Source organism: Scardinius erythrophthalmus (assembly GCF_964197995.2).
Source record: "Scardinius erythrophthalmus genome assembly, chromosome: 5".
Lineage (NCBI taxonomy): Eukaryota > Metazoa > Chordata > Actinopteri > Cypriniformes > Leuciscidae > Scardinius > Scardinius erythrophthalmus.
The window spans coordinates 13,591,149-13,617,410 of NC_138225.1; the positions used below are offsets into that span (position 1 = coordinate 13,591,149).

Consider the following 26,262-nt stretch of genomic DNA (forward strand, 5'->3'; position numbering starts at 1 on the left):
AACTAAAAAATAATTAAATCTTTATTTATTAAATATATAAAACGCATCAATATACAGGCATATAAACACAGTTGATAAGGAATGGTCTAAAAGAGAGATTTGCCTTAATATATATATATATACATACACCATCCTCAGGGTGTTACGTGGGTGTAGTCAAACACATGCATCCACATTCACAGACACAAACACATGCTCGCTGATTCTTTGTGGCGCTGCTGTTTGTCCCCACTAGCAGTGTGCTCTATTTCAGAAATCACCAGCCATCCAGAAACAATGGCTTCTTTCAGCCGTTTCAGATTTAGATGTGCTACACTTACAGAGCTACTGTCATCGAGAATTATCTGGAGTTGGTGTTTCATTTTGGCTGGTAAAGTAGACAAGCAAAGGTTTTCTTTATAGTCTCTCTTGTATTGCACAACAAAGGACTTATTCTTTTGAAAAGCTGGCACTCAACATGGCGATGAAGAGCCAGCTTTTCCGGATCAATAATGATTACTCAGTTTTTTGTGCTTAATTAAGCCTGTAACTGCAATAATGCAACCCTGATCTCTGAAGGCACTAGATTAATCTGTCCTTAGTGCATCAATGAAGACCTGAGGAAGGAAGACTCCATTTAGGACAAACCGTCTCTGAATATCCTGCAGGTCGGTAGATAAACTCAAAGGGTCAAGTAGGGGTCGTATGGAATCGCACTTCTTGAGCAGCTGGAGTAGTACAATCGCCCTACTGAACAGGCCATAAAGAGCGCCATGGAAACGGGGATCTATTAGCAAACTCAGCCAATCAGGATTCAGGACATTCCCTAGACAGCAAACGAGAGACATAATGACATAATTAACATGCGTAAACGCACAACAACGACTGCATACAAACCATAAATAAATATAACAGATCATATCAATTGTAATTACATGGTTTTGGATTCAATTATAAAAGCACATCAGGAAGTTAATTATTGATAATTAATGGAAGAACAAGGAAAATAAACAATCATTATGGAGATCTGGTAAATCTTACATACCTAATTGAAGTTTCATACAAATTGTGAGATTCTCCTTGACAATGACTGCAGTGTTTCGGGCCCAGTGCTCAAGGTTCTTGGCGAGAGTGGAGGATTCTGGGTAATGTTTAACTAGATGCAATAGGTACGGCAACAGGCACTCTGAGATCACAGATGGCTCTGCATACACATTTGCTTCATCGCGCTCATACAGACTGCGGCATCTGACCAACAGAAAACACAAAAATAATGAAGAAAAAATTACGACAGAGGAAATCAGGAAGTTTCTATGCATTTCCTTTGTGAAAGCCAGGCAAAGTATAATAAAAGATATACAGATTAAAACCTATATAAGATTTTTGAAAGCCATACTACAGTTCAAAAGTATGGGGTCAGTAAGGCTATTTAATGTTGAAAGAAGTTGAAAGTTTATTTTTGTTGTTGTTGAAAGAAGCACCTTAGGCTCAACAATAGGTGTGGAACGGTTTACAAAATCCCTTGTTCGGTTTGTATCACGGCTCTGTGGTCATGGTTTTCGGTTAGATTCGGTATAACGTTGTTAATGTTTTTTTCCTTTTTAACACTTTAGAAATACCATATTCGCATAAAATATATAGCTTTATAATCTACCATTAACAGTAGGCTATTTGTAATTAGGGATGCAACGATACCATTTTTATAGAACCGATCCGATCCGGTCCCAAAAATTCTGAGTATCGGCCGATACCAATCCGTACCGATACCAGCGCAGTTTTTTTAATCAAGTAGAATTTCTGTGTTGAACTGATAATAAGAACTGAAAAAAAGAAAAACAACAACAAAAAATATATGATCATAATCTGACATAAATGCTATTATAAACTAGATTAGTGGATAATTCAGCAGTAAAATTTAGTCTAGAAAAATCACGAGTGCACAATAATTGTATAAAATTTGAACATTTTGTGGAAAAAAAAATGTTTAGTGGGGAACAAATTAGAGACAACAAGTGTAACACTAAATCTGGTAAAACTTTACACATTGCTCTTTGTATTGTTGTAAAATACATTCATGAAAAACAACAACAAAAATTAAAAATATAAATTATTTTATAGCCTACAATAAAATTGAGACATTTTTTAAATGTATAGCACAGCTGTTTAATTAGGTAGCAACATAATAGATAGGACAGAACAAGAACGGCTATTGATAATGTTTCATTGCGTCACTGTATTATGATATGAAAGGCTCCAATATAGTGCGGCACAGAGCGCTTATGCGCATCCCGAGCGCAGAATGATGTGCTTGAAGCAACATGAGTCACAGCGCGCTGCGCGTCGAGTCCGCAAAAGTTTAAAGCACAAAGAAAATGCATATTGATGCGTAGTGTATTATACAGTATCTATCTAGTATGCAATAGTCTATTCAGCATTTTCTTTTAACAGTTTTAAATTTCAGTTACTGTGCGCGTGAAGAACAAATAGTACCTGACTTTACTCCAGTGTTGTGATCCTAACAGACACCCGTAGAAAGTAACATGATTAAGATACAGCAATAAAGTCCAGCAAGATAAAGTTGTTTTATGCGAAACCATAGATCTTTATCTACAGATCAAGTATAATAATAGTAACATTGAATCATCTTGGAGAGAGTTTCATCATGTTAACTGTCGCACATTATACTATATAATGGCTTCAGAACACTTATAATATTGTGCACGAAAACTTATGGTGCTTTATAATGTTTGTGTGCCTTTTGTGGGGCTTAACAATAACACTGAATAGTATACGCACAATATCGGATTTGGATCGGCCTCGTCTGACCGATACCCGATCCAGCAAAAATGGCAGTATCGGAGCCGATACCGATACTGAGTATCGGATCGGTGCATCCCTATTTGTAATAAATAATAGATAAAAACTGAAAGAATGAGGCAGCTTGATTTTAGGAATAGACACATTATTGTGACACTGACAAATGACAATCACAAATTAAATCTGTGAGATTCTTTCTGATACTGCAAGAGGGAAGATGTTGTTCATTTCAACAGGCTTTTCAACTGTTGGCCTTAAAGAAATTGTAGCCTAGCTGAGAACAAAAACACTTATTGTTAAATTTAAAGAATATAATTTTTTCGTGTCACTGTCAGTGCCTACATGTATTACACCGAGTCCTAACAAGCCGCGACACGCGATAAAATTTACCTTTTCCATGTTAATCCGTGATTTTGTCCTAACCAGCCACAACGGCGACACGTGACGATTCTGTTTTAGAAACGGAAGTCATCTAGCGACATTTAGCAAATTTTTTGGAAGGCGTTTTAATTTCCTTTGCAAATAGTTGGCAACACTGGTTAGGACACGGTGTAACCGTGTCGACTCCGTAGTCCGTACCAAATGATAAAAAACACGTACGCTGCGCGTGGCGCCGCGGGACCCGAACAATACACACTTGTCACTCTCGAAGCGTAACAAGTGAATTGAACGGTTCGGATTTTTTTTTTTTTTTTTTTTTTTCATGAACCGTTCCACCCCTTCTCAACAAGGCTGCATTTCAGTGTCACATGATTCTTCATGAATGAAATCATTCTAATATGGTGCTTTGGTGCTCAAGAAACATTTCTTATTATCAATATTAAAACAGTTGTGCTGCTTTATATTTTTTGGGAACCGCATACTTTGTTCCATTCATAAACCAATATCATCATTCAAAATTATTTATTAAAAATAGAAATGTTAACTTGTAGCAATGAAAAAGTCTTTACTGTCACTTTTAATCAATTCCATGCATCCTTGCTGAATAAAAGTAGTGATTTCTGTCAAAAGGTGGTAGTGTATATTTAATAAAAACTCTCAAACTGAATGTGGTCTGAAAACAAGAAATAAAACAATGACAACAGTAAACATAAAATAATATGCACAAATAGCAATAATGACTGGCCTAAATAATGATCATTTCTGTATGTGGATTGACATACTGTGTCTCTTTGGCCTCCTTCAGCAAAACATTCAGATCACAGTCGGGTAAGTGGCACTCTAAGGCCTCCAGAGCACCACTTGCATCCCAGAATTCCTCCAAGAGCAGATCCAGCAGTGAGCGCAGAGCCTGGTTCACCTGCATGTAGAAGCATCTCCGGGGAGCTTCAGGCCGTCGAGAACAGAAGAGCAGAGAGGCGAAGACAGCTGCCTTTGCTCTTACCTGTGGACTCTCATCCTGAAGCAGGTAGACACCTGTGCTGATCAAGCTTCAAAATACAGCGGGATGAAAATTTCAGATAATAAACAGCAAACATATCTAAATCCAAAAGCCTGGACTGTTTTGAGTGTTAAATATACCAGATGCACATACCTGAGTTGCAATGAATCTGCTAATCTATGTCAATCTTACTTGCTATCTAGTTATCAAAGCACACCTCTTTATTATACCTGGTACTGAGTTCTGTGAGGATAAGGCTGTCCGCCAGGCTCCTGTTCACCACGGAGACGCCACACAGACACAGGGCCTGAGCACAGGATATTCTGAGGGCCTCAGGAGCTTCAGGACATCTGTGTTTCTCTAATAACTTACACCAGCGCAGGAGCAAAGACAAGTCCACACTGAGAGAGAATGAGAGGGAGAAGGAGAGAGAGTGTGTGTGTGAAGGGCAGGCAAACAAAGTAAAGATTGTGAGCTCCAGGAAATCCATGAGCCATCTGTACAGTCCCTTATGGCTTTCTCAGAAACAACAGAAAGTCGACATAAAATGGAACACACAATTTAGAAATGTGTCAATATCCCTTCTGAAACAATGTCAGCACCCACTTTTGAAGTTCATGAAGCATCACAACATACACTACCGTTCAAAAGTTTGAGCCAGTAAGAATCCTTTTTTTTAAACATTATAATTAACACTTTTATTCAGCAAGGATGCATTAAAATGATCAAAAGCGACAGTAAAGACTTTAACATTGTTACAAAGGATTTCTATTTTAAAAAAATGCTGTTGCTCTGAACTTTCTATTCATCAAAAAATCCTTAAATTTTTTAAATCAAAGTTTCCACAGAAAATATTGCACAAATAATTATGTTTTAAAATATATTAAAATAGTAAACAATTTTTGTAATTGTAATAATATTACTGTTTGTACTGTATTTGTAATTAAATCAATGCAGTCTTGATGGAAATAAGCAACTCAAAAACATTGCAAAATATTACTGACCTCAAACTTTTGAATGGTAGTGTATATAAATGGTAAGGCTTCTTATTCAACCTATTAAATATTGTTATTTGAAAGATTACATGAAAGATTTCATGAAAGATTATATTATTTTAGACAACTCTTAGGTAATGTTTAAATAGCAATGTTTCTATTAGTCAACATTATTTCCCCTGGCAAACAAGAAAGTAGTTTCAGAGGAGAAGCAAGACATTACATTTTGATGAAAGATTGTGAAGATAAACATTTGCTTCTTTATAATAACATGATGAATCATGCACAGTAAGACCAGAAATGTTCATTAGAAAAGTAAATTGGATCAATTTTGATGCAATGTTGACTTAGACAAGAAAAACTGAAAGGAAAACACATCAAGAATATCTAATAACATCAAGCTAAACATATTAATGCATGACATGTGAGTGTACCTCTGGGAGAGGAGCAGGCTGACTGCACATAGAGCTGTGGAGATCAGCACAGGTCCTCCTCTATCTGACTCCAGATCAGTAAACAGAACCTCCACACACTCCTGCAGCCATTTCTCCTCAAGCTTTGGAGGACAGGGATGGGGCAGGGCAAAACTTTCTTCCTCTGGGGCCATAACCTCAACAAACGCGGTCAAGAATGCTCCCCTATACTCCACGTTCTGGTCCAACAGCGCCTTCTTCAGGTTGGCCTGCAGGTGATGGACAATGTTATACAAGTGCACCCTTTCCTGACATTATAAAAAAACACACACACACCTATCTATCATTCTTGCAATCATGATATTTTCTTTTCTTTTGTATGAAGGGATTTATAAGGCATTAAAAGATTGTGGTATATTTCATCTCGTGACATGTAGAGCAGCTCCATTGACCTCATAAGAGGGCTAGGCGGAAATCCTGGCCAAGTCCAAACCCAGTCTGTTTTTAAAGATTACTGAATACAATGACTAGTACGCCCCCTTCACACAAGTAAATGAGCAGTCTAATAAGATCTACAGCCTGATTTAAGGGCAGTGTTTTAAACAGCTCTTAATTGTTTTAATTTCCTTCAGTTGTATCTAGCTGACATTTGGGACTGGCTACAAGCCAATGATAGAAAGTAACACTTAAGCAGTAGTTTCAGGGAAAATAAAACATATTTAAACAATGTAAATTAATTAATAAATACCGCTGACCTGTACGGTACTACAGACAATGCAACAAAACAACCCAAACTTACCGAAAGCAGGCAACATAAAATGACTTTCATAAACAGTCAGACAGAGCTCAAATCAATTGAACAAATTGCAGGGGTTTTAAGATGCATTTATAAAAGTTGAAAGATTTTTTGTTTGACATTTTAAATAGCACACATTGGCAGCAAGACTTGATGCGGTGGCCAAAGAGGTCCATCTACTTAATTTTATGTACAAATAAACTAGATGGATGTCTTTGGTCGCTGGACTGTCTTGCTGACCAACAAAAAACAGATGGAAGACAAGAATGTCATACGCTGAATCTGAGTGAACGTCCTAACTTAATTTTATGGATTTCTGTGGACTTTAGGCCAGTGATTAGCTCAAGAAGCAGATATTGTATATATGTAATATTGACACACCACTGCTTGGGATCCGTAAGATTTTTTGAAAGTCTCTTATACTCACCAATGCTGCATTTATTTGATCAAAAATACCGTTAAAACAGCAATATTCCAGAATATTATTTGGTGCAATATTCAAATATTATAAAACCGTGACAGATTTTTTCAGGAACTTTCATGAATAGAAAGTTCAAAATAACAGAATTGATTTGAAATGGGAATCTTTTGTATGTCTTAACTGTCACTTTAATTAATTAAATGGGTACTTACAAAGTTAATTTCTTTAAAAAAAAATCGTACAGACCTCAAACTTTTAAACGGTAGTGTAAATGCAATTAATTCTCACTTGATAAAAAGGCTATATATTTGATCTGTTTTTTGTATCTTTGCATTAAAGTGTCATTCTAATAATACTAACCTGCAGTGCTCTCTCAATAACCTGCTGTAGGTCTGTTCCTCTCCAGCCACGCCCCTCTATAGCACACTTGACCAATGAGAGCCTTACTACAGCGTTGCCATTGGCCAGACTCTGCCACACCTGACACGCCCACTCAGGATCCCCACACAGGAAATTCACTGCACTTTGGTGGAATGTAGCAGAGCCAACCTAAAAACAACATGTTACATTTACAATCAACACTACATTTCACTTGCTGTGTCGAACAGGACATGAAGGAGCACCTCTAGGATGTTTGGAGTCCTGTGGATCTCCTGCAGTAGTTGAGAGGACAGCTGAGTGAGGAAAGCACCAGAGCAGTGGCCTCTCATCAGACTCACTATATCCACATATGCCAGCCGCACCAGCGGGCACCGTTGCCTCGAAGATGCCAACCACAGTCTGGACTCAAACCTTGTCACTACCTCACTGAGAGATGACTGAATGCTAAACAAAAAGACTCAGATTAAAATTTAATAATCACTGATTATGACTACTGCTTTTAATATTTATGTTAAGATTTTTGTGCATTCAGTGAGACTAATGACAAACAGTGTCAAAATATTAAGCTTATGGTGGTGTTTCCTTCATCAGATACACTCCTTTACTCTTACGTGTTTGTTTTCAGTGCCCTGGTCAGTACGGCTTCTATCTGTAGGAGTTGACCATGCACTCTGTTGTGACAGCACACAACGTCTTGTGATTCCGGCAGCTTTTCAACCAACTGCAGGACAGTCGCCAGATATTCACTTAGCGGAACCATAGCAACTAGGGCTCTTGATGACATCACTCGTACACCATAGACTGGGCTGGCAGCTAGGAGGAACAGCGGAGGCAGAAACTCTGACAAAGCCCTGAGGAAAACACAAAGACACAGAGCAAAATTAGAAAAACAAGGCGTGGATATGAATGATTATTCAGAGGAAAAGGCATTTGCCAGATTTGAATTTCCAAACTATTGGGAAATATAATACATCACATAAAAATCTTTAATATAATATAATATAATATAATATAATATAATATAATATAATATATTTGGGTGTTCGGATTGTTTGCATGACTGTGCACCATCGTACCGTGTCTGTTCTTCAGCACCAGGCTGTAGTTTGGCAAGCAGAGTGAGCACAGGGTAGAGGGAAGGATGTAGGAGAAGGGTGGAATCATGCAGGTCTTTAGCTGCACTTTCCAGCGCCCCCTGGAGGAAGGGCTGGAGGGCTGGGTAGAGGTTAAAGAAGGAAGGAGAAGACATGCCGGAATGAGTGGAGCCCTCTCCACCGGCTGGCTGTTGACCTAACATTCTGGTGCAGAGAGAACCTATGACAAGTCAAAAGTGAAGATGAGGTCAAAGATCGACATGTGACAACTTCGCAATGATTGAAATAAGAACAAAAGTGTGTTTGGCTCGTACTGTAGAGCTGCAGGGCTGCGTTCCTCATGGCCCAGCATGGCGAACTGAGGAGTGTGAGCGACAGAATGGCCACCACAGGGGTGTACTGTAGAACAGCTACACCCAGACTGGAGCCCTTCACCAGCGCTTGAAGGGTGTGAACGGCACACACCTGTGAGAGAAGCATATTAAGGACACTTTTTTCTTTAACATGTTTGATCCAGAATAATTTTAGATATACACTACCATTTAAAAGTTTAAAAATTGTACTTTTATAAAGGAAAGATACATTGAATTGATCAAAAAGTGACAGTAAATATTTTTTTATATTTTTACATGGCTCGACAATATTCGAGCACAAGATGATGCGAAAAAGAACTCAATTCGGTACTCGTGTGCGCTTTGTGAGAAGTTGTGTGTGCGAATCAAAAACACGAAGCTGGTGTGCACATCCCAAACACCCAGATTGGGCTCAGGTGCAGGACAACTGAGTGATATAAACAAAAATAAAGAAGTGTGAAGTCCGCACACTGACATTAACTGCTTCCAAATGGATTTTATTAAACAAGGCAACGTTTCAACCCTCAGGGGCCCGTTCTTCGTACGTTGCTTATTACATCCGAGATCAAATTACACATCCAAGATGATATCATCGTGCGAATCATGATCTGGCTAACTCGGTTCTTCGAACACACTTGCCGTATATGATTAGTATAGCTGGATTGGGTTATCTGAGATAATTGCGCGTTCATGTGCTTGTTAAAAGGGGATATGTATCGATAGTAGAAACATTGATCAGCAACGCTGCTATTGGCTGCTCAGCGTGGCCAAAGAGCGCGCTCAGTTTTTCTCCTCAGCAGAGCAAGAACTATTAGTCGAAGTTTATTCGGAATTTTAATGTTTAATCAAAACGCCAGGGAACATCTCAAAGTCTGCAAAAGCCAGGAGAGAGGGCTGGCAAAAAGTAGCAGACAATTTAAATCCGTTAGAAGTGGCCATGTTAGATGTTTTTATCACTTATTAGCCTATATTTTTGTATTTTAATAATTGCATTATTACTTTGTGCATTGTAATGTCAGTCACCATACTAGAACATGGGAACAAATAAAAGTGAAGTACAAAAATATTCTACATAATGGTAATTTTTTGTTAAATTATAGTCTCTTTTATAAAAGGTACTGTTAAATAAATGGTTGTCTGTTTATAAAAGCAACCAAGGAAAAGGCTGAGAAAAAAAGAAAAGAAAAGATCTTAGTAGCCTACACTGTAAAATATTTTCTGCTGCATTAAATTAAGGCTGTATAGTCATTTCAACTGTTAAATCTTGAGTAATGATGAATTGCTTTGACTTGTGAAAGTGAAAACTGATAAACTTATGTTAATGTAAAAATATTTTGCCATGAGTTATTGATCACATTTTTCCCGAGTGTAGTTCATTGTAATGATATTGTGTTTTCCTCTTTTGTGCACTTTTACATAATAACACTTGTATCTGTTCCCAAGAAAGTGGTGGCTGAAATATGTGCAGTAAGTGGACATTTTCTAACTTTCCAAAGGAAAGAAAGTATAAGACTTTGTAATGTCCATTTGTTTCCATTGCACTGGACAGTGAATAAACCCTCTCAGATAACTGTCATATGGAGGAACTAGCCTACCTGCAAGTGCATAAATAACTTTAATTCATTTATACTTGTATGCTTTATGGCTGCAATATAAGTCGCAGGATTCCACATCTACAGAAAGGCCTACAGAAGAGTCTGCACAGACAGAGGAGACATAGGCCTACAGGTGGCCAGTGGATAGCCAACTTTTCCTTTTTATTTGTTGCATGAGGCATGTGTCTAATATCTCTTGTTGCAGGCACTTGACCACTGGCCTTTCTTTACAAAGAACAATTGAAATAAAACTCAAGGAGCTAAGCATATTTGTCTTTTATTAAACATTTAATGAAAAGTGTTTTTTTTTTTTTTTTTTTTTGGCAATGTTGTGTAATATGGCACATGCAGCAATGTCACAGGCCCTGTCAGGTGTGCAACCCTCAGACTTTTCAGACACTGAAATCTTCCCTTTAGTTAGCCAAAGTTCATTTCATTGTGTGCCCTTGTCCTAGCTAGAGCTGCATTGTAACTGGTTTGGGTCAGGGAATGGGGTCATAAAACACCTGTCTGCAGGCAGGAATATGTCATAATCACCTATGAAAAAATGCAGTTCTGTTAGGATCAATAAGTGTATGTAATACAGTGAGCTTGATATTTAATTGTGGAACTTTTCTTACCACTTTCAAATAATGTGCATAAATGTGAATCTCTGAAAATGCTTAAGTCATGCACAGATCCTGGCCATTTTGCTTTCACATTTGTGATATGGAAGATTTTAGTCAACTGCCTTTTTTTATTTGATATAATATTACTAATCTGGAATATTAAGAATCACAATAGTAACTGGGCTGCACATTTACATTGTGAATCCCCTTTCTGTTCACATAATCCCCTTCATTGAGGCCTTGATGGCAGTCTATGGTAGCCTATAGTCTATGGTACCAATCACGTTAGTGAAGCCTGAGTGACATATCTGTAATCGGCATGGTCATGATGATCTTCATAATAAATTATGATAGCCTAAAAAAAAAAAAAAAAAAAAAAAAACTGCTTTACAACATTGGGTCTTAAAAATGAAAAATTTCACCCAAAAATGAAAATTCTGTCATCATTTACTCTCCCTCAAGTTGTTCCAAACCTGTATGATTTCCTTTCTTCTGCTGAACACAAAAGAAGATATTTTAAAGAAGGTTGTTAATTAAACAGTTGCTGGTCCCCATTGACATCCATAGTATTTTTTTTCCTACTATGGATGTCAATGGGGTCCATCAGTCGTTTGGTTACCGACTTTCTTCAAAATATCTTCTTTTGTGTTCAGCAGAAGAAAGGAAATCATACAGGTTTGGAACAACTTGAGGGAGAGTAAATGATGACAGAATTTCCATTTTTGGGTGAACTGTCCCTTTAAGTGGCTTGGAAATGCCACAAAAAAAACTAAAACTGTTTTTTAAACATAAAAGCGACAAAAAACGACAATCTCACGAATCACGAGAAAAAATATATATTTCAGAAAGTGCACTATCGCGCTGCGCTGGACTTCCCGTATCAGCTCCGCTTATGAAGCCGGGATCTAATCCTGTTAACATGAAATAAGCTGCTCCCGAGCAGGTTTAAGTTTGCGCACATGTTGCTATGACAGCAAGTCCAGGATGAGCGTCGAAGAACCAAACAATCCAAGATCATGCCAAATCGCCAACAATCAAATCCAGCTAAGTGAGTTAGCGACGTACGAAGAACGGACCCCAGGTCTTCATCAGGCACAATATCAATGTGAAGTAAAAACAACCTTAAATAGACACAGGTGATCACCCTAATTGGGCACACACACACAGAAACATGTAACAAGTACAGATCATGTGACAAATACAGATCATGTGACAAGTACAGATCATGTATAAAAAAAAAAAAAAAAAAAAAAAAAAAAAAAAAAAAAAAAAGATTAAGTCTCTTCACTAAAGGGATAGTGTCAAAAAATAAATAAATAAATGATTAAGTCTATTCACTAAAGGAATAGTGAAAAAAAAAAAAAATAACAATAATAAATGATTAAATCTATTCACTAAAGGGATCGTGTCAAAAAATAAATAAATAAATGATCAAGTCTATTCACTAAGGGAATAGTAAGAAGAAGAAAAAAAGAAAAAAAGGGGAAATTAGTGTCAACAGATAAGATAAGTCACTATAAAAAAGGCTTAATATCAAAATCCTCATTCAACCCTGAAGGTGACAAAGTATTTAAGGTGTGTGTGCGCCCACACAAAGCACACGCCCAGAAAGCCACATCTCAGACAACGCACGAATACTGATTGGAGTTCTCTTTCATGTTTTCTTGCACTTGAATGGACAAATTCATACAAAATTATGTCAAAATACACGTCTTGCAGTTATGTCTTAAGTGAAGTAAACAGTTGAGAAATAAATGCATATGTAACACTATATCCGATCCGGGCATTGTGTCTTAAAGTGGCAGCAGACTAATAAACCTGATTCTGTCTGTGTTTTTAACGTTAATCAAACAACAAAGGACAAAGGGAGAAGAAAAAAAAAAATCACTCACTGCTCTTGACTGAATAACATTTGTAACTTCAAAAAGAATTAATCTATATTTAATTGGCAGTGTTATTTTACATTTGACTACTTTATTCAGGCTCTGTACCTGAAAACTACCATTAGACCAGCCTGAAAATCCTGAAAAGCACAGTTTATTTAATTTGTATGTTTGTTCTCTTGAAGTTATTTGTGCTATTGCTATATTATTTGTTATTATTTTATTACCGACTGTTTACTTGTCTTTAATAATATTTGAAATTTATATTAGGCTAGTAGTTTTTGTTGTGGTATCAAAATTGGAATTAAGAATTGTGAAATTTCACAAGTATCTGAATTTTGGTGTCATAACCTTATTTATTAAGGTTGCATGGGTCAAACACAATGAAAACACTAAGTATTTTAATCTATTCATTTATTATTTGTGGTGAGGCCAGTGAAAATTTTGTCAAGGCAAGTAAATTTTGGTCCAGTAGAAAACAAATCCTTAGTACTGAGCCCTGCTAATGGCAGAAATGACATCACAGAAATAGATTACATTTTAAAATATATTAATATAGAAAACAGTTCCTTTAAATTGTACTTTTCAATATATTTTAGATCAAAGAAATGCCGCCTTGGTGAGCATAAGAGACTTTTGATCTTACCATCGCCAAGCTTTTGAACTGTAGTGTATTTAATGGGTAGATCACTGACCGTACCTGTGGTAAGTCGAGGGTTTGGTCCCAGTCCTCGGGCACAGGTGCTTTGGCTGTGTTCAGAAGGGTGTTAATGGTATGGGCCAATAGGGGGCGAGATTTGCTAGAGTCCTCAGCAGCCAAGACACCCAAAATCAGCATGGGTAAACCGGCAGCACGCCGTGTCACTGACGTACTACGGGGCGACTGGAGAACAGAAAGGCCCTAGAGGGAGAGAGAAAGAGACTTTTGTTTCTTTGACTTTTGTGTCCTTTTGGTCTACCTCTGAAGTAAAATCAAGTCAAATAAAATATTTCATGATTACTTGAATAAATACATGGCTACTTAACAAATAAACAAGTATGCAATATACTGTAATAGTCTTATAATGATTAATATAATTAACAAATCAATATATACCACTGAATAACAAATTAATTGCTAATTTTCACATGTAAAAGCAGACTAAAGTGTTGTAGTTTGATATTTATTATGGTATTAACATTTCAGAATCTCATGAATCCCTAGTTGAGAATGAAGCCCTCACTCTCTTCTACCTGTTGTAATATGAGGGGAGGGATCTCCTTGATCTCTGGATCAGAGCTGCACAGGAGAGCCCTGCAGAATTTAGTGAAGCCAATACAGCAGCCCTCTACTGCCCCCTGATGGAAGATGAGAGAAAAAGACATGATCACAAACAGACATGACATTACTGTGAAACAAAGTGGAGAAAAAATGTGTTTTGGACATCAGCGTGAAAAGAGCAAATCTGACTTATTTACGCATGAATTATGCTTACCCAGTGTCTACATTTCAGAATGATGTTTTTAAACACTTTGGAAGCCATTCTGAGCTCCTCCACAGTCAATGCCAGTTCTTTACAGTGGAGTGACAGGATCATCTCCACCAGGGAGCCCAGAAAAATACCAATTTCCTACCAGGAAAGTAGAGGATCACACCTTATATCTTAGTTACACATAATAATAATAATCTTTGTAAGCCACAGCTCAAAAAATTAAAAAATGTAATGGTTACTTAAATTTAATGGTAACCTGTAAAGGGGAATTTTCTTGGTAACTAGCTGAAATAGAATAAGTTTTTTTTTTATATATATATATTTTATTTTATTTCAGTTAACATTAATTTTATTTCAGTTAACATGGAAGTAAGTTTTTTATGTTTTTAGATTTAGTTATAATAACCCTGACACGCAATACTTTAACTTTTGCGTAATTTAGGTCTATCTCTAATAAAATAACATAAAATAAAATATATATATTTCATGGCTACTTTTGCTTCCTGTCTACCTACAATAAAATTAAATAATATAACATAAAATATTTAATGTTTACTTACATTAATAAAAAGGGGCACAATACTTTTCTTCCTTTTGGTCTATCTTTAATAAAAGAATATGAAATAAAATAAAGGCTGGTGTTCTGTTATTCTTGTAGATGATCGAGCAGCTTTACCTTCAAGGAGACCCAGCAGCAGGTCAGCACCAGACTATGTTCCTCAGAGAGCAACACATTCTCCTCTCCATCCTCATCAAGTCCCGCCCCCTCAACCCCACCCTGACCAATTAGAGAACTGATTGCATTCCCCATGTCACAGAACGATGGAAGCACATCTGTGACAAAAAAGTGTCCTCTGATGATAAAATCTCTTCAGGGATATTGTTTCATAATAACTTGATAGATCACATCTGCAGTTTCAGCGTACCTTTCTCCTCAGTGTCCTGGTCTCCATACAGCACACCGAGCAGCAATAGAGTGAGCTTTTCAAGTAAAGAAACAATGTCTCCTGCAATGCTGTGTGTTATTGACTCCACTAGGACCCCTGGCACCTCCAGCAAGCCCCTCTGCAGAGCGCTTACAATGCCTGAAGAGATAAAATACACTGTGGATTATTCTTATTTTACCATATATTTTAGATATATTAGTAATGAAACTTCTGCTTATGGTGATCAGATCTAAGTTCAGCTGGTTTTATTCGCTTCTACCGTGAATAGGTGTTGTGCGAGCTGCAAGCAACATGTCATTCCTGGCAGTGAGGTAATGGTGCTGCAGTTTGGTCAGAAGGAACGTGATCAGTTTAACTGACTGTTTCTCCCCCTGTTCAAATGCTCTATCCACCCTATGATACAGAAATGCACACACACACACAAATATAATAAATATTCAAAGTTAAGAAAATGTTGACCAAGATCGACCCAATAATAAAATATAATTAAGAGCAATAAACAATAAAAATATTAAGCAGCATAACTGCTTTCAACTGTGATAATAATAGGAAATGTTTCTTGAGCAACAAATCAGCATATCAGAATGATTTCTGAAGGATTCAGAAGTAATAATGCTGGAAATTCAGCTTTGCCATCACAGGAATAAATTCCATTTTAAAATCTATTAAAATAGAAAATAGTTATTTGAAATAGTAATAATATTTCATAATATGAGTGTTTTTACTGTATTTTTGATCAAATAAATGCAGATTGGTGAGCATAAGAGAAAAAAAATTGAAGGCACCAAATGTTTGAATGGCAGTATCTGTGCATGTTCTCATAATCAGATCCAGAGATAAGAGATGTCTGCTCACTTTTGCAGTAGCAGTTTGATCATCAGTGCCCCCATCTGGGCCTCCTGGACCCGCGGGCTCTGGAGCAGCCGTTCGGCCCGGCTAAACAGCACAGTTGTGACATCATCAGGGAGAGATGGGGGGAAAAATCGGAGAAGTAGCTCTGCAGACAGCTCTCGGATCTACAGTACAGGGACAACATGTCAGGCAACAACATCATATTACAGAACAACTGGGGCAAGGGTTTCAACTGTGCAAAGACTACCATTCGAAAAGTTTGGGGTTGTTAAGATTTGGGGAAGTTTTTTCTTTTATGAAGTCTCTCATTTCAGTCAGGACCACAATTGACAACTAGCCTACAGTTTGGATTGGCAGTATGGTTCTGTTAAGGGCAAGAACTCCCTGCACATCCATGCAGCCTAGCATGGATAAGAGCAGCGAGAGCAGCAATAACCCCCCTTAGGGTAACCAGAACAGAACCAACATGAATGTACTGCAGATATCATTAATTCAAGATTTTAAAGTACAACATAATTTGAGAATTTATTCTGTTTCAAGGAGAATCAGAATGCCAAATCCTGACTGGATGAGAGGAGGAGCTGGGGATGGAGGAGGGTAATTAGCTCCTGAGAAACACGATAGCTGCTGATAATACTGAAGGAGCTTATATTATGTATACAGTAATAGGCGTCCTATTCCTGTAGGTAGACGTGGATCAGCTGAGAGAGACTGACGCTAGGCTTGATGTTTACCAAGGTTGCATTTTATGTTAAAAAATACTGTAAAAAAAGTAATATTGTGAAAAATAACTCTTTTATTTTTACTATATATTTTAAAATGTCATAAATTCCTGTGAAGACAAAGCTGAATTTACAGCAGCCATTATTCTAGTCTTCAGTGTCATACGATCCTTCAGAAATCATTCTAATATGATCATTTGATGATTTCTTCTTATTATCAATGTTGAAAACAGTTGCTAAATATTTTTGTGATATTTATTTCAGGATTCTTTGATGAATACAAAAGCATTTATGTGAAATAGAAAGTGTTTGTTACATTGCAAGTGTCTTCATTGTCACTTTTGATCAGTTTCATGCACCCTACTGAATAAAAGTATTCATTTCTTTAAAATCTTACTGACCCCAAACTTTTGAACGGTATTGTATATTCATTTTGTTTTACCTCATTGGTTGAATCCTCCAAACATCCAATCAGGACCAGCAGGTTTGACTTTGAGAAGAAATCCCACTTTCCCCTTACTTTAGCCCAGTTTATAAGAGTAGACATATTGGCTGAAAAAAAAAACAAAAAAAAAAACAAACATCCCTCATTTCATATCATTTCATTGTATTGAAAAATACAAAAAACAATTGTTCATAGCAATGAACATAAAATATCAATTTGAAGTTAGTGATCAATAATAGGTAAAACATCAAGAAATCCACAAAATGTATTCAAAGGCACTTCAAAAACCTGAAACATATTATTACCAAAAACACGATATTACCACGGCAAGTTTTTGTAAGTGTTTTATTACCAGGTGGTTGTCCCTTCTTTCTGTCTGGACTCCAGGTGTCTGTGCATGTTTCCAGCACTGCAGACAGCAGGAGCAGAACAGTCTTCTTCCTCTGGTAGCTGCTGTCAGGAGTCAAATAGACCAATGACAACTGGGAGAGCCAGTCAACAAACTCTTGAGGGAAAACACACAAAAAATCCGCACAATTTCACTTCTGTTCTATTGATTAAAAGTGCACTACATGTTATTTGCTAAAACCTTTATACCTAAACAAAAGGAATGATACATCTGACAAATGTTTAAAATTTGATTTATTCTACTTATGGGGGACCCTCTACATATGGTGGCGGCCATTTTGAGATCAGGTGAATACAACTGACTTAAAGGGGTTGTGACATGAGAAATACACTTTTTCTTGATCTTTTCTTGATCTTTCTTTGTATCATTAAAACATCCTAAGAGTTTCAAAGCTTAAAACATCCTCCTCATTATAAACAGCATTTAGTTAACCAAACTCCAAAAATGGTTTGTTTGGATATTGTAGGATCTGTGACATCACATTGGCAAAAACATTTGCATATGAATGCCTCTAGAGCAAGACATTGATGAATAGATTCATCTCACCAAAAGCCCCACTACTTAACAGCTGACACCACTAAAACAGATCATTTCAGGAGAGGGTCAGAATAAGGGTTGAAAATAAAAAAAAATTCTGCATATATATTTGCTTTTTTGTGCAAAAAGCTTTATTAATATTATAAGGGAAACTCATGGGGCGTATTAAAATATGCCATGACCCCTTTAAATATCAGTAACCCCCTTAGTATCTGACACTTTGGTTTATTATTAATCATCATGGGTGAAGAATACACCTACGAACTTCTACAACGGCACCGGAAACGTTCATCCACACCAATAGGTGACAGTATGAAGTCAAAGACCATCATCAAATATAAATGTTGAAATCAAATATAAAAAAAAAATACATAACATTAAACAAAAAAATTCTTACCAACTCCTTCTTTAAGCTTCGCATCCTCTTCCTCTGTGAGCCCTTTTTTACTAGTATGACCCTTAACGCTTGCCATGCAACTGTCTCTTATTCTCACCAAGAACTTCCTCAGTGCTGCCTGAAGATGCTGACGGAACGGTGACGATTCGCTGTTGAGATTGAGCGGGATGAAGTCTCTCAGGGAGGAATACTCTACTTGTGATGGGGCTTCTTTAGTCTTTGGACTGCAGCAGAGGAGGTTCAGAGCTGCAAGCCGAACACTGTCATCCAGAGAGGAGAGGGCAAGATGGAGAGTCTTGAGAGCATGGGGGCTGTCTGCACCCCAGAGGGAATGTCCACTTGTGACCCGCTGGGCGCTCATGACACAGGCCCATGCATGAAGGTGACCAGGAGCCGTGGGATCCAGAGCTGACAGCAGACTGTTAAAAGCACCTGGAAACACGCGTAGTGTTGATGGTAGAAGATGGCAAGAGGCATTATTTTGAAGTAGAGTTACTTCTGAAGTCAAAGCCTCCAGGATGACTGGTTGCCATCGCCGAGCCCATTGATTGGCCAAGTCTTGGTCGGTGGGCTGGGGTTCTTGGGATGCATTTATAAAAAGCTCACGTTTCTGTTCCTGAAGGAGGAATTTGTAGACTTCTGAGGCACATGGAGAAAGGTGATTGTTGGAGAGGCATTTTAGGATGTGAGAGGAAAGGGCTGGATACAGCTCCAGAACCTTTTAAGTAGAGAAATTGCATTTCAGTAACATTTATTTACATTTTATACTGAACTGAGGCTAATAAGACTAGATTAAGTCTTATTAGATTTAATTTTAATTTTACTAGATTTAAGTTCTTCTTACCTTATCAGTTCCTGTGTATGGTAAAACCGCTGTAAGTAGTAGATACTTTGCTTTGGATTCCCAAGGCAGTTCTGATATCCTGTTCAGTAACTCCACATAAAGTCTTTTCTCTGTGTTCCCAAAGTGCGAACAATCCTTCTCATATATCTCCATAAGGAGACAGAAAGCACTGCGTGCCACCTCTGCAACACCATCCAACTACAATAAAAATAATAAAGAAAACACCAGCTGTATGGATGTTTTTATGCTTCTTAAGGCTGATTGAATCATTTATTATAGATTTAAATTTTTGGGGAAAAAATAGAGTGTTTCTTGCCTGTGCTAAAAAAAAGCCCATCTAACCCAATACTTAGTGTTAGTGGTTTGTTCAGACACATATACCTTAAAACAAAGAATATTCTGTTTCATAGTAAACAAAAGGCTTACCGGGCTCTCTGCATTACTCCAGATGATTTGTGTAAGATGCTGTTGGAGGTCTGAATCTAAAGGAGCACCAGTAACTTCCCAAACCTCACTGAGACACTCTTTCAGCCTCTTCAGCCAGATAGTAAACACTACAAAACACATATTCATTCAACCAATGAAATGACTTTTGTCACTGCGGTCATGCACAGACCCAGCAATCTGCAGAATGACAGAGAGCTTGTACCTTGAAAAACATAGTAATGACAGTCAAGCTTTTCTTCACAAAGTGTTGAGATGAAGGGGAACAACCCATTCAAGAGAAGACAAGTCTGATAAAACAAAAGAAAAAGTAAGTAATTATATGCTCCACTTTGGATCATTCTTGGTGAAAGCAGTGTATGTGATTTCGTACCCGCTGGTTGCCATGGCGACTGACGAGAACGTCATTTCTGCAGCAAGTTAACAACCCCCTGCATACAGCCAGTCTGTCCACTCCGTCTTGACGTCTGGGACGGCAGTCCACCTGTAGCTCACCTAATGTCAATCTCCACGGTTCTGAGATGCACAAAATTCACATATTTTGAGAAGAAGAAAAATATAAATATATATATATATATATATAAACTTTTATGTTAGATGTAATTAATCGATTTGACAGCTCTAATATACATATACAGTACAGATCAAAAGTTTGGAAACATTACTCTTTTTTAAGTCTCTTATGCTCAACAAGCCTGCATTTATTTGATCAAAAAATAAGAAAAACAGTAATATTTTGAAATATTATTACAATTTAAATGAATGGTTTTCTATTTTAATATGCTTTGATCCAAAGCTGAATTTTTTTCAGCCATTACTCCAGTCTTCAGTTCATGATCCTTCAGAAATCATTCTAATATGCTGATTTATTATTGGAAACAGTTTGTTTAGGCACAGCAGCATGTGAAATATTCACAGCAATTTTGTTGTCACCACGTCTTCATAAAGACATGCACAAAATTAGTCCAGAATAGCACACCTCTGGAATCGAGTGTTTCCACAGCCTCATTCTGAAGTTCTCAGCCAAACATGTGGTGTTCTCCTTCAAAGGAATGTTGTGCAGGTAAACAAGATAATGGATTACACATTTAGTGCTGCTTACTAAATACACTACAATGTTGTAACCTGTAAAAACACATTTGTAACTTATTATAGTTATCTTAAGTCATGTTAGAGATTATTTCATTAGAATATTGATTAATGTATTTCTTTCCTTTCAGACTACAGCTTGCTGCGATGCATTATAATGAAAATGCAGGCAGATCACAGGCATCCACTGCAGCTGGTGATCTGCGATACTCAAATCGTTTTCCCAAAATTTAAGCATGGAGAATTCACAGTGAGAGCTCTGAAGAGCAATCCAACCACAGGTAACTTATACTTGTCTGAGTTATCTATAATACACATTTATTTTTTTATATTTAATTATATAAAATGTAACCTTTCTTCCTGGAACTAACCTGTTTATAACTGACTCTTGCATCTCACCATATAACTGGACTTAAGTGCCATATACAGCTTGTAACACATAGGGGTTTAGTTCTACTGGCTCAAAGCCTGGATGTGCTGTTGCACAGCCCACTCCACCAATCTGGTCACACCTGTGTACTACCTACAACATGAGAATGTATATTACAGCTTTGTTAGGATGATTTATTTAATATTTGGTATGTGGAGGTTGTTTGTTTTTTCAGGGTTCGTACAAGGTGCTTAAAATGCTTGAAGTACTTGAATTTGACTTGAAATTTATGATTTATGAAATGGAACTTAAATTATTCAAAGACAATATATGTGAAATTAGTGTTTAATTTTATTGATAAAGCAATCTTTTCACACAAAATTATATCTTTATCAGATAGGCTGAAGCTTTAGAGCCATTTTGCATGGCTATGAGAGTGATATTGTTCATAAATATCCAAGTATATGATACAGCATTCTTCAGGTCAATCATATTCATTATGTGGAAAATCTGTTTGAATGCGATATCTTTGTCATAGTAACCTTTCAATGGTTAAAGTTTCCACAGTCATTGCATCTGCTGCACTTTATTTTGTACCTTTTTGTTTAATTTGTGTATTTTTATTTACCCATTTACCTTATCTGTATGAACCCCGGTTTTGTGTATAGTACTTATTAAATTAATTAACTGGACTTAACACTCTGGTCTTGATATATTTTATAGCTATACCTTGGGTATCTCCCTACAACAAACATTCTCTACCAGGGACAGTGAGCTGCAGTGCCCACAGGTGCACCTGTTGAGACAGAATAATTTGTAATTGTAGAGGGACACTTGAAATCTCTGTTTTTCGCTTAATTATTAACACTAAATCACACCAAAATTAACCTAAATGCATGGGTTTTAAATTTTTGATAGTTCGTTAGCATTTGCTATGAGCATTAGCCTAATTTAGCCATAATGCTAATGTTTTACCACTCTGGCCCCATTCTCCCTTGCGCGGCTGCTTTGCTAGCATCGTCGGATGCCGATCGCGATGCGGGAGTTAAAGGAGAACTCCGGTCAATTTTCATTTTTTTGTAAATTTGGAGTGCTGTCAATACAGAGAACGACGACAAAAATCGGTGTTGCCTACACCGTGTTATCCTCTTTTTAAAATTTTTAATGGACTAAAGTCCCAAAAGAAGTCCATAGTAATCGATTGTCGAGTTCACGCGCATAGGTTTAGTTACCTATGATCACGCGCGTGAACTCGACAATCGATTACTATGGACTTCGACTGAAAACAGGACGTAAATACAGGTATGTGCGCTGGCTGAAATAACATCATTTTTATTAATATCTTTCACATCTACTGCAGTCAGATTCACCCGTGTTCACTCTGAAGGAATCACTCACATTGGCTGTGCACTTGTAATGACACATCAAGGATGTTAAGAGGCTAAAAGCAGGTTTAAAACTTGCCCCATTGAAGTCAACAGGGTGCAAATTTTAAAAAGAGGATAACACGGTGTAGGCAACACCGATTTTTGTCGTTGTTCTCTGTATTGACAGCACTCCAAATTTACAAAAAAATGAGCTCAATGTTAAAATTGACCGCAGTTTGAGCCAGCGGCTCGAATTGATATGGCTCTGGCCCTGTGTCCACAGGCAATTCACCCTCCTCCACTTCAGGTGAAGGTGGGGGAGAAAAGTCCTCAACTTCAAATGACAGCTCTGTTGCAAAGCTACTTGCGTCACTCTCCATTTTAGCGAGTCTGACAACAGCTGTCAATTAATCCATCACTGCGGGTCTCATGTGCATGCCCCCCGCTCAACTCCGCCCTCGGTTCGTCCCCTCTATCTCCGCTGGGGTCTGCCCACTTTTCCAGCATTTTTCAAATATTGCCAGTGGGTGGAGTCAGGCTCTGACCAGGGGTTTAGTATAAAAACTCAATAAATGAATCAATAAATCCTGAAAAAAGTATTGCAGGTTCCAGAAAATATTAAGCAGCACAACTGTTTCCAACATTGATTTCTGAAGGATCATGTGACACTGAAGACTGGAGTAATGAAAGCTGAAAATTAAGCTTTGCATCACAGTAATCAATTATATTTTAAAGTATATTAAAATAGAAAACCGTTCTTTTAAATTAAAATAATATTACTGTTTTTTTCTTTATTGTTGATCAAATAAGTTCAGGCTTGATGAGCATAAAGAGACTTCTTTCAAAAACATTAAAAATAGAAATATTTCACAAAATTACTATTTTAATTTTTTTTTTGATAAAAAAAAAAAAAAAAATTGCATTTAACAGTCTTTTAGCAAAAGGTTATATGGCTTTAACTGCAATTAAATACTATAGTTCACCTGTGTTGGTGATTTGCAGCAGACTCAGGGCAGCTGACCCTGCACACTCACTGTCAGACAGCGTGCTGAGCAGCATTGCAACCGCAGTGCCTGCCAACAACCGCGTATCTCTGCTGGAAACCTGAGAGACACCATGAAATTACACAAAATTAGACTGCTAGACAAAATAACTTTAGATTTCCAAAAACATACAGTAGTTGCGACCACAAACACAAACCTCTCCTAAGATGATGCTCATCAAGAACTCCAAAATCTCTCTCACACTCATATTTACACTGTCCTTACTGTAGACCAACAGGGCCACCTGCCTTGGCAGCAGCTGAAACACCTGCAAACAAACCTGAGACACAACACAACAGGTCCTATGAGTATACAGATCCACATCAACTGTTGTTTCATTAATGCAGTAAAGCTTCAAAAAGGTGGGTGTTACAAAACTAGATTTCCACCTTGACAGTCTGGTAGCACAACGGTCCATTTCTGGCTTCTTCATCTGACATAACAACAGGAATCAGCTCAGCGACTTTACAAAGCAGGGTGCTGCATTCTGTCTTCAGAACCGCTCGTCCCATGGTGCTGTCCTCCAAGAACATGCAGGCTGTCATGGGACACACACAACTATTACAACACAGCAGATATGACTATATGAAGAGTTCAGATGCAAAAGCCTCTAAGTGCCATCTGAAATTTTCTTCTAGAATGATCATTTTTATCAAGCTCGTATATTTAAGTTCAATAATTTCACTTAAATGGCAATGCAAATTACCTATTAATTGACATTTAAGTGAAATTACTTAACTTTAATATACAAGCTTTATAAAAATGATAATTCTAGAAGAAAATTTCAGATGGCACTTAGAGGCTTTTGCATCTGAACTCTTCATATATAAAAAGCTCTGTAAAATAGAAGTGAACTAAAGCACAAGCTACCTATTTGAAGATCTTTTAATGAAAACGCCTGCAAAAAAAAAAGTGTGTTTATATATCAAAATTAATTTCTTTAATATTTGTTATATGTATATATTATTTCATACCTGTTTTTGATGCAAAAAGTTCTGCAGGTATTGTTTGACTTCTTCAAAGACAATGGAGTAGTTTATTTCAACAAAGACCTGCAGAATCTGTAAAAACAGAGTTACGAAGGTGTTGTTTTAAGGGAAACCAACAAACAGGAATAAAAAAAATGATGTCCTATTAAAGTGAAGGTGGAAATTACTTGGTCTAATTTGCGGCAGGCAGATGAAATGGTCACTGCCTCTAACTGTAAGGCCAAAAGTAGCTGAGCAAATTGGCGAAGAGCAGCAGACTGTAAGGAATGAAGTGCTTCTTTTGGGATCTTCTGTAGGATCTGTAAAGCCTCCTCCAGGGAGCGCTCTCTGCTTCGTTTGCCTGTACTCCTGCCAATAAAAATACCATCTCTCATCACACATTTTGCAAGTGCATTACAATAAAATATGGGCGTTTCTTCAGATATGGGCTCTTTTTTGCATTGTGATTAATGGCATCTAGAACATTCTTGTCTTGCTAATGCTGATTTCATAATAGTGTTGCTTATAATTATACTGACTGATATATCAATTCAAATTACACACAAACTTTTTATCAATTTAATACATCATTGCTGAATAAAAGTATTAAATAAAGAAAGAAAAAAATACGGACCCAAAACTTTTAAATGGTAGTTTATATTGTTCAGTAATATTTCACATTCACAATTTGTATTTTTTCTGTATTTTTGATCAAATAAATGCAGGCTTGGTGAGCATAAGAGACTTCTTTAAATTTTTGTATTTTTAAACATTAAAAATAGTTATGTTTCCAAACATGGACTTCCGAACTTGGACAAGACTGGTACTGTACGTGTGTGTGTGTGCGTGTGTGTGTGTGTTTAAGTAAGTAATATTTTGAAGCTTTAAGTTACAGGTTGGAATGACAGTAAAATTCAAAGCTGGTTTAAAGAGCCACTCATTCCAAATTAAATTAAATTAAATTTACTTTATCAAATCATATAACAACAAAACAGCATGAAACAGTACTTATTATTTAGTAAAATGTTACTAAATGTATCATCACTCCAACAATAGCTCCTTACCTGGCATTTTCTGTGAGCTTTTGCAAGAAAACCCTTAGCGTGTCTTTGACATCAGATGATATTTGATCCTCTAAAACTATAGATTTCATAACCGCATCAGCTTGCCCCAAAGAAAGGTTTATAATCGTCATAGTTGCGAGTGTCAGACTTGTCAACTCAAAACGGTTTGCACAGCTCCATGTGTAAACTCAATCTCATTCTACAGTGAGATGATACAGGGTCATCTACATGATTAGCGCACGCTTGCGCCCCCTACCCTCGCGACTGTATGGTAAATCTAGCGTGCGCACTGCGCAGCTAATGGCTACAGTATCACAGTTTCTGATGCCACCGTTTAAATAGGACAGATTGTCTTATGCTGGTTTAGCTAACAGAGCATGTATCTGTTATATACTATAATATCCGCACTTTTGTGCTTTTTGATATTGAAATGGATGAAACGGAGGAGGTATTGCATGGATGTGAAGAGGTTAGATGGAAAAACGGTTCTTATAACAGGTAAGTGAGTACTTTTGGCTTCATATCTCTGGCTATGTAGTATCTCTTAGTGTAACGTGATTGACAGCAAGTGAATGA

The 26,262-nt window shown here is 37.1% G+C and overlaps 2 protein-coding genes across 2 annotated transcripts in view; one reads left to right on the forward strand and one right to left on the reverse strand.

Moving 5' to 3' along the window:
* LOC308691747 (tRNA (32-2'-O)-methyltransferase regulator THADA) lies at positions 1 to 25,938 on the reverse strand. Its single transcript, XM_081367290.1, has 31 exons — positions 25,687 to 25,938; positions 24,811 to 24,991; positions 24,629 to 24,715; positions 24,525 to 24,552; positions 24,044 to 24,192; positions 23,812 to 23,934; positions 23,595 to 23,715; positions 20,159 to 20,301; positions 19,991 to 20,075; positions 19,768 to 19,895; positions 19,342 to 19,539; positions 18,498 to 19,215; positions 17,507 to 17,659; positions 17,152 to 17,261; positions 15,991 to 16,151; positions 15,395 to 15,528; positions 15,115 to 15,273; positions 14,865 to 15,022; positions 14,192 to 14,326; positions 13,950 to 14,054; positions 13,417 to 13,617; positions 8,592 to 8,742; positions 8,260 to 8,497; positions 7,795 to 8,034; positions 7,426 to 7,627; positions 7,163 to 7,351; positions 5,607 to 5,854; positions 4,408 to 4,578; positions 3,960 to 4,226; positions 1,025 to 1,227; positions 1 to 805 (listed from the first exon to the last, which is right to left on the reverse strand). Exons 1-31 carry the CDS (start codon positions 25,815 to 25,817, stop codon positions 567 to 569), a joined length of 5,556 nt encoding a protein of 1,851 aa, XP_081223416.1. The 5' UTR covers positions 25,818 to 25,938; the 3' UTR covers positions 1 to 566.
* Positions 25,888 to 26,262, forward strand: part of LOC308691748 (retinol dehydrogenase 14) — a 6,354-nt gene continuing 5,979 nt past the window's right edge. The window contains exon 1 of the mRNA XM_081367291.1: positions 25,888 to 26,184. Coding sequence (XP_081223417.1) covers positions 26,064 to 26,184 — 121 coding nt within the window. The 5' untranslated portion in view covers positions 25,888 to 26,063. The remainder of the gene's footprint in view (positions 26,185 to 26,262) is intronic.